At 46.6% G+C, this 8,094-nt stretch overlaps 1 protein-coding gene across 2 annotated transcripts in view; it reads left to right on the forward strand.

Annotated features, from left to right (window-relative positions):
- Window positions 1–7,606, forward strand: part of sdc3 (syndecan 3) — a 37,226-nt gene extending 29,620 nt beyond the window's left edge. For both annotated transcript variants that reach the window (XM_030120737.1, XM_030120736.1), the window contains 4 exons: window positions 1,665–1,861; window positions 2,051–2,536; window positions 4,424–4,613; window positions 6,479–7,606. In XM_030120737.1, coding sequence (XP_029976597.1) covers window positions 1,665–1,861; window positions 2,051–2,536; window positions 4,424–4,613; window positions 6,479–6,645 — 1,040 coding nt within the window. In that variant the 3' untranslated portion in view covers window positions 6,646–7,606. The remainder of the gene's footprint in view (window positions 1–1,664; window positions 1,862–2,050; window positions 2,537–4,423; window positions 4,614–6,478) is intronic.
- Window positions 7,607–8,094: the final 488 nt, after the last annotated feature.

Consider the following 8,094-nt stretch of genomic DNA (forward strand, 5'->3'; position numbering starts at 1 on the left):
GAGCTCGCCCCAAAATAAATTACAATTCAGAGCAGGAGAGTGTAGCAGAGGCACCCCCTGTGGTTGAGACAGCCGCCCGGCAAATTACTTTATCTCAAACGGTTATGCGCAGTTGCCTGGGTCTAAAATGAAAAAAAAAAAGAAGAAGAAGAAGAGAGGAGGATTTTTAACAGACAGATGTGGGTTTTATGATGCTGCAGTCCCTCAAAATGTGGCATTTTTTCTGGGCGTCTGATACGTTTAGCAGAAGTTGCATTGTTGGGAGTCCATATTTCAGTATCCTCTTCAGCTCCTCTGTCAGCCTTCATGTCTTTGTGCCTGCAAATTCAATTTGTTTCTCTTTCAACCCAAGGAGCACCACTGCTCTAACCGAATGAAGGGTGGCATAATATCATTACAAGACTCAAAAAGAAAATAAATCTCTCTTCTCTTCTCTTCTCTTCTCTTCTCTTCTCTTCTCTTCTCTTCGCTATAAAGATATTAAAATCATATGCGTGCACAGGTCAAGTCTAATGCTCTGCATGCTTATGCAAAAAGAGGTATTAAAGCTTTTTATTTGCCAACAACAAAACGGAAAACATCACAGCCAACATGGGGTCAGGAGACAGACGGACGCCGCGGCTATTCTTCCCTTCAGTTCTCCGCCGAGCTTTTATTCTTTCGCGTTTCGCTCTCCAGGTTTTAATGCAGCCGAACTCGCAGCCGATTGTAGTTCTTCTCATTTGCATGTTCCTCAGTTTTTTTGTTATCAGATGACTAAACGAGCAGAAAATAGCAATTTAATTGTGTCTTTGATTGCTGTGATAACTCATCATTAAACTCACAACTTTTTAGGTAATTTGTAAGAGCGATCACGGTGTTGCAGGGTTTACTGAAATGGCTTCATACGGAGAAAGAGAGGAACGGGAAAGTACGTGCAGATAAATCCCAGTGAAGTGTAAACTATACGTCTTGTGTTCCTCTACATTGCTATTAGTGCAAGACTCACCTGAAGACTGAAGGTCGGATCATCTTGACACTTGATGCATCACTTTTTAGGACAACTTAAATACGGTTTATCCCAAACCGCTACAAGGCCCCCTTTAATTTTTCTGCTGCAGTACTCACATCATTTTTGAAAAATCTCAGTTTCCATTCCTCAGAAGTAAAAAATACACGGCGAACATTTTTCAAGTTTATCCACTCTGTAGTCAACTCCGGCAATTTCTGGTTTCAGTTGGAGGAAAAGTATCCAGTAAAATGTAGACTAAAGGCCAAAAGAAGAAGAGGCCTTTTAAATTAAACCATTTCGCGGAGACATAAAGTGCTGGTTGTCTCGTGGGTCTGTCCCCAGCTGTCTGCGCTCACATGTCCTCTAGTCCGTTAGAAAACGTGTTTTTTTTTTTTTTTTTTTTTAACAAAAAACGTATTATGCTGTGAGCACATGTGCTTATCTTGTGCCTGTGCGGAGGAAGTGGTGTCTCTGGTGTTTACAGTAATTCACTGTGTCTCTCTGTGTGAAATCTTAGTTTATTACCAGGGAATAAAACAACAGACGAGAAGCTTCTGATTTCTTGGTATTTGTGAGCGGCTGGGTGGCGAAACTGTGAAATATTTAGATATTCTGAAGGTGCGTCTTGCTGTTGGGAGTTGATTTTAACGGTGTGTCTCCTCCTCCTCCTCAGTTCCTGAGGTGAGCTTCAGGCCGACGTCGGCCGGCGTCTCCTTCACCACGGAGGAGCCCCTCCTCCTCTCCACCACCCAGGCCACTGGCCCCGCCCCCTCCGCCTCACCTGCGGCCGAGCCCAGCCCCGGGCCGGAGGACGCCACCGCCACGCCGCTGCCCACCGAGGCCGATGGCGAGAGCGGTTTATTCTGGGAGAGAGACAGGGAGCTGGAGGAGAGGGAAAAAGAGAGGGAGCTGGAGCTGGAGAGAGAAAGGCAGAAGGAGCTGGAGAGAGAGAGGGAGAAACAGCTAGAGAGGGAGAGGGAGAGAGAGAGGGAGAGGGAGCGGGTCCGAGAGATGGAGAAGGAGCGAGAGAGGGAGAGGGAGCGCGAGAGGGAGAGGGAACGGGAGAGAGAGCGGGAGAAGGAAAGAGAGAGGCAGAGAGAGCGGGAGCTGGAGAGAGAGAGAGAGCTGGAGCGCATCCGGGCCGCCGCCGCCGCCCAGACCACCGCCGCGCCTCGCTCGCCCGCCTCCGTCCCCGCCACCTCCAGCCCGGCGACCAGCCCCGCGGAGAGCGCCGCCCCGTCGGCGGGCTCGGACGACCTGAGCACCACCGAAGAAGAGGAGGACGTGTACCTGTCGCCCGAGCCGTCCTCCTACTACCCGGGCTCGGACGCGGAGACCACCACGGAGGACGACGCCTCCGCCACCACGACGGAGGCCACCCCGGAGCCCAGCACGGCCCCGCCCGCCGCCGCCACCACCACCGCCTCGCCGCCCACGACCGTCAGGACCAGGTTCCCCTTCAGACCCCGCGTTCCCATGACGACCACCACTCGGGCAGCGCCGACAGAGCGGACGACCCGCCCGCCGACGCCTCCAGCCACGCAGGTAGGATCCTGTCACGTGACCGGAAAAGCGACTAAACGCTGACTGAAGTGATTAAAACAAGCGGAGAATAGGAGCTCATTCCTGAGATTTAATGTTCCAAGGAGTAATTAATTTGGGGGAATAACCGAGCTAATGGCTTCACATCGTTTCTAATGCTTTTAACGTGAGAGCGTCTCTTCCATTTCGTCACATTGTTTGAAAATCCAGTGAGAAACAATCAACAATGCGTAATGACTTTAAAGTTCGTGCCGTTAAGTCCTCGTTGGACTTCTTACGTCTCCGGTCGTCCCGAGTCTTCTCCCTCCCTGCGAACACATCAATCTTTGAAAGGAGAGCGTTAATTAGCAGGTTTATGGGACTGTTTTATCAGCCGCAAATGCATTTATGGCTTTGTTTAAAAATCAAAACAATGCTTCATTATTTCCTGAAACAGCTGGGCGTCATAGTTAGGAACAGATGCTGTTCATGGGAATGAACTGATGGTGGATTAAAACACGTGGCGCCGTCCCTTCGGAGAATTGGTGATGGAGTGATTAAAATCTTGTAAGTTTTCGGATTTCGCCGCTTTCAGTTTCCACCGTTTCCCGGAAGTCATCCGCACATCATTTCGAACGTCACCGCGTCCCACCTGGCGGTAATCAAGCATCGACAAACACTGTCAGCCAAAAGTAACCATGAAGGATGGTCCTTAACGACGCCCCGATGCTTCGCACCAACTGGAGGGAATTTGTTCTGTAACGTGATGATCCACGAGCAGACGTATAGTGGCTGGAAAAAAACAGTGAATGGTGCTTTTACTTTAAGCTTTTGTTAAGAAATCGTGTTAAAAAGAAATAAGTGGAGGTTAAAACTTAATTATTCTATGAAATCGGATATGCTATGAATAGCAGAATTATAAAGCTTAGATGATATTTGAAATTGAAAGCATCCGATTAACGCAAACAGCAGTTCTGGTTTTTATTGCCCGCGGTTCCCAGTGGCATTAACTAAATATAAGGCGTCGCCTCATTTGATTTAAAGGACACGATAATCATGATTATTTTTGCTACATTATCGACAGTCATTTTTCAGTGTGGAGAAAAAAAAAAGGAGGAAGAGCAGAGAAACACATCTATTCTCATTATATGCAGAGTGTCTATTATAGCAGGTGATTACCTGACTCATTTTCACCAGGCAGATGTTTGGAGAGACTTCAAAAAATGAGCCATACACTCACAATTTTTCACAATTCCACAAATGAAGTAACAGATGACTGAAAATCCTTTGGCTACTGTTCATTTTAGATGTATTATTGGATAGAGGACTGCATAGTTAAACATTTTCTAAATATGATAATTTGAATATACATATATATATATATACTGTATGTAGATATATTTTTTTTCAGATGCATTAAGAAACAAATGAAGTAATAAATTCTGGCCAAATAGCCACATACTATTTTTTTAATCCTCTTCTAATGGACTCGTTTTGTACAGTACCAATAAAGCATTGAGGTTAAATACCCAGTTTCTCCTCCGACTGCCACCAACACTTTAATTATTTACAGGCCCGAGCCATTTCTCCGACTGCTGTGCTTCTGGTTGTTTGCAGCGGCTCTGCATTAAAAGCTCGGTGTGTTTAGATCCGCCTGGTTTTTTTCCACTGTGAAACCGAGCCGCCGGATTTTATGAAGTGTGTATACATTTTGGACAACATGAGACTTTCTGCCAAAGCAGAACAGACAAGGGGCTCATTGTTCAGAAAAGCGAGCTTGTGCCATGGAAAGTTCTGTGTGTGGGTTTGGATGAGTTTCAGCGCGGCGACTCGGTGGAACAAATGTGATTACATCAAATGTAAATTATCTGTCATTAGTCCCACTTCTCTCGCTCTCCCTGCTTCTCTCAGGAGAATAACAACGAGGTGGGCGCCGCGGGGCCCAGCGGGGACTTCGAGATCCGCGACGACCGGCGCAACGGCCTGGGCCGGGGCGTCATGCCGGTGGACCCCGACCTGATCGGAAACTCGGTGGACGGGGGGAGCTCGGCGGCCCAGCTGCCACAGAAGAACATCTTGGAGAGGAAAGAGGTCTTGATAGGTAAGAGTACCTTCAGAATGAAGTCCGCGCTAATGCGGGTTTTCGCCCTTCAGCCCTGCGTTTGTCTCGTCTGTCGCTTGTGATTTTAGTAGAATCAGTCGCTCAGTAATCGCCAAAGAACTCGCTCTCCCCGTTGCCTCCTGTATTCTTTCCCCGCTTTCAGCGAGCTGCGGAGGAAAACCCGGCATTACCTTGCGTTCACGTAGCGCAGATTCATCACCATAAGTGAATGTGCTGCTTAGCCCCTTTTGACCCGCTGAGAACAAGCAATCCTCCTCTTGGGTTATCCAACCCCCTCTCCGTCTCCTTTCTATACCCCTCCTTTTTTTTTTTTTCTCATCATTTCCCCTCTGGGTAAATCCAATTCCTTTTCAAGTGCCCCCTTCTCTTATCCCACAGAGCTGCTGTAGAGAAGTTAGGGAGCAGCCAACTTCTCCTAACCTGACTGGCTCTCTGTCTCTCCCTCAGCTGTTCTGATTGGTGGACTGCTGGCGGTGGTTTTCGCTGATTTCCTGGTCATCGGTAAAGAGCAGGAGGCAACAGATTTTAGAGTAGCCTTCACCTGTAGTGCAGATCTAGTCACTTTCCTCATTTTCCATCTAGTAGATTCAAACCTACTATTTTCCCTCTTTAAATTTTGACAGATTATTTTTGATATTTGACGTTTCTGCTGGTTATTTCTTTTGATCCATGCTGAATTTTTTTTTTTTTTTACCCAGCCCTCTATTTACTGGCTCCTTTGATCACGCTTCTGGTTCCTTCACGTTGTTCCTCATCAAAGACGGCATGATTCTGCCCTTCGCGCCATCATAATATACACTCGCTTCTATACCAAAATTCTGGGCGAATTATAATTCCTGACTTGATGATGATGAAAAGTAATGAGATCGCTGAGGCTGTTAACAATTCGTCCTGGGGGCAACATTAACGTCAGTGCCAAAATTCCCGGCAATCCATCCAGGAATTGTCGAAACATGTAAGCCCGGATCAAAGCGGCGCGCTGACACGTCGGCCGGTTGTCTTTGGATCCATACTGCAAGCGTGACTGAGATCTGCGCTTTGGTCAGTGACAGTAATGAAGATTTTATATCAGGTGACATAATGGATTCGGAGACGAGCGCTGCCTCACGTCTTGAAAGGGTTTTTCAAATATTTCACAAGTGCAGTGTCACGGCTGTCTTTCACGATAAAATCAGAGATGGTGAAGGGAAAAAAAAAAAAAAAAATCGAAATCGTGGGAAAATTGTTCCAATCAACAAATTGGTGCATTCAGTCAAGGAGGGTGAATGTGTCTGCTGTGACAGTGCACGGTGGTATTTTAAATACCCTCAGCAGCAACAGGGTAAACAAAATGATAAACGGTGAACACGCCCTTCACAGTGAATGGAAACCAAAGTATTTTGGAAAACACCCATTTGTTTTCTGCGTTGGCATCCATGCCAATTACTTTAACGAGCAAGGACTTTTTTTTTTTTAACCATTTTCATAACTGCACACAGCAAGGGGTTCATTAGCAACGTGATCGAAGAAAGTTAAATTCCTGCGGATTGGTTATACCAGCCCCACTCGGTGAAAATACGACGTCGCGCTGCAGGGCTGCAGTTTTGCACGAGTCTGTTGGCAGCAGCGGAATATATGTTGGCACATGCAGACTCATCAGTCTGTGAGCAAGGTGGTCGTGAAGCTGCAGAGGAATTTTGCCTGCTTCAAGGCGAGATGTGTTTTTAATTGAGTCTCGTGTCGTGTTGTAGTCTGCTGCAGGACTCAACAAACGCTTTAGTGGTATTTTAGTATTTGGTTGTTTTTTTGGTTTTTTTTTACTGTGAATGTAGAATTCTAACTGTTCTGTTTCTCCCCCGCTGCAGCCGTGATTGTGGGCGGCGTGGTCGGCGCCCTGTTCGCCGCCTTCCTGGTGATGCTGCTGGTGTACCGGATGAAGAAGAAGGACGAGGGCAGCTACACGCTGGAGGAGCCCAAACAGGCCACGGTCACCTACCAGAAACCAGACAAGCAGGAGGAGTTCTACGCATAACCCTCGTTCGCCAGAGAGACACTCTGCACGCCAAGGGAGAGAGGAAGAGCAAGCGAGAGAAGAGAGAAAGATACTCTGAAAACGCCCCCCCTCCCCACCTCCTCCTCCTCTTCTTCGTCGGCCCCCCCCGCCCCCCTCATCTGCTCGTCTCTCGTCATTCCTCTCTCCTCTCGTCTCCAAAACACTTGAGAGCGCCTTTCTCTCAGCGGACTTGGGACTTTCTTTTCAATGAAAATGAAAGAAAAAAAGAGGACAAAAAAAAAAAGAATAAAAAAACCTAAATATATTCTAAAAAATAACACATACACACAAGATGTTTTTAAAGTAAATGTTGTTATTAATATTCTACAGATTCTCTTGTTCTGTATGTAATGATATGATTATTTTGTAAAAAAAAAAAGGAAACAAAACACAAGCTTTTACCCTGTGTTTTTCAGCACACAAAAAAAAGTTTCTCTTCTGTTTTTACAGAGCGAATGAAAAGGCTTAAAAGTGAGAGGAGAGGAGAGGGGTGAGCTGGGGGACACACACGGGGATAAGAGGGCGGCAGAGAGCTCCGCTCTGCCTCTCGCAGGTTCTGCTCTCGCAAAGCAGAACCGACACACTCGTCTGGTTGGCCGCACAGAGCCCAGGGTCAAAGGTGAGAGGAAAGGTCTCTTTTGTGCCTTCCATCCCTCCGGTGCTTAAAGACATGCAGACGACTCACACACGCAGACATTTCCCGCACGCTAACAGACACACACACACACACACACTCACACACACGATAATCGAAGATGGCTCTGACCTCTCTCTCTGTGCTCGGCCAACCAGAAAACGGTGCCGGACCCTCGTCGTGTTCCACGGTGACAAGGAGCCGCCGTGGAATCGCGAGCCGGTCGCACCCAGGTTTGCACCGAGCAGGCGGCCCCTCTGCTCCTCTATGCTGTACAAAGACTAGTTATGGATAGTAATAATAATCAATAATATATCCTCGTTCTGGGCTGGATGGTGAACAACAACAATAATAATAATAATAATGATGATGATAATAATAATGCCGTGATAATAATAATAATAATACTGAAACAGGAGGATGTGTATTTAGCAGTTTAAAACAAAAAAAGTTTATATGTAAATATCAGCGTATCCTTTCTGGCGTCACTAACCATCTGCATGATCATGAAGAGTTTTTTATTCATCACATCTGCCATCACTTTAGATGAGCTGTGCTCGTGTCACATGCACGCATACACACTCTTACACTCACACACACACACACACACACATACACCTGCAGACAAAAAAACCTCACATATAAACACACCACACTGACGTTAAACATACTGTAAATCACTCAGACATATCAGTCCCCATCGTCATCATCATCGTCATCTTCATCGTGATAGTCGTCACTTGTGGTTTGAGCGAGATCAGGTGGTTTCAATATGTTATTGATTAGTTATCAGT

Source organism: Salarias fasciatus, chromosome 22 (genome assembly GCF_902148845.1).
Source record: "Salarias fasciatus chromosome 22, fSalaFa1.1, whole genome shotgun sequence".
Classification (NCBI taxonomy): Eukaryota; Metazoa; Chordata; class Actinopteri; order Blenniiformes; family Blenniidae; genus Salarias; species Salarias fasciatus.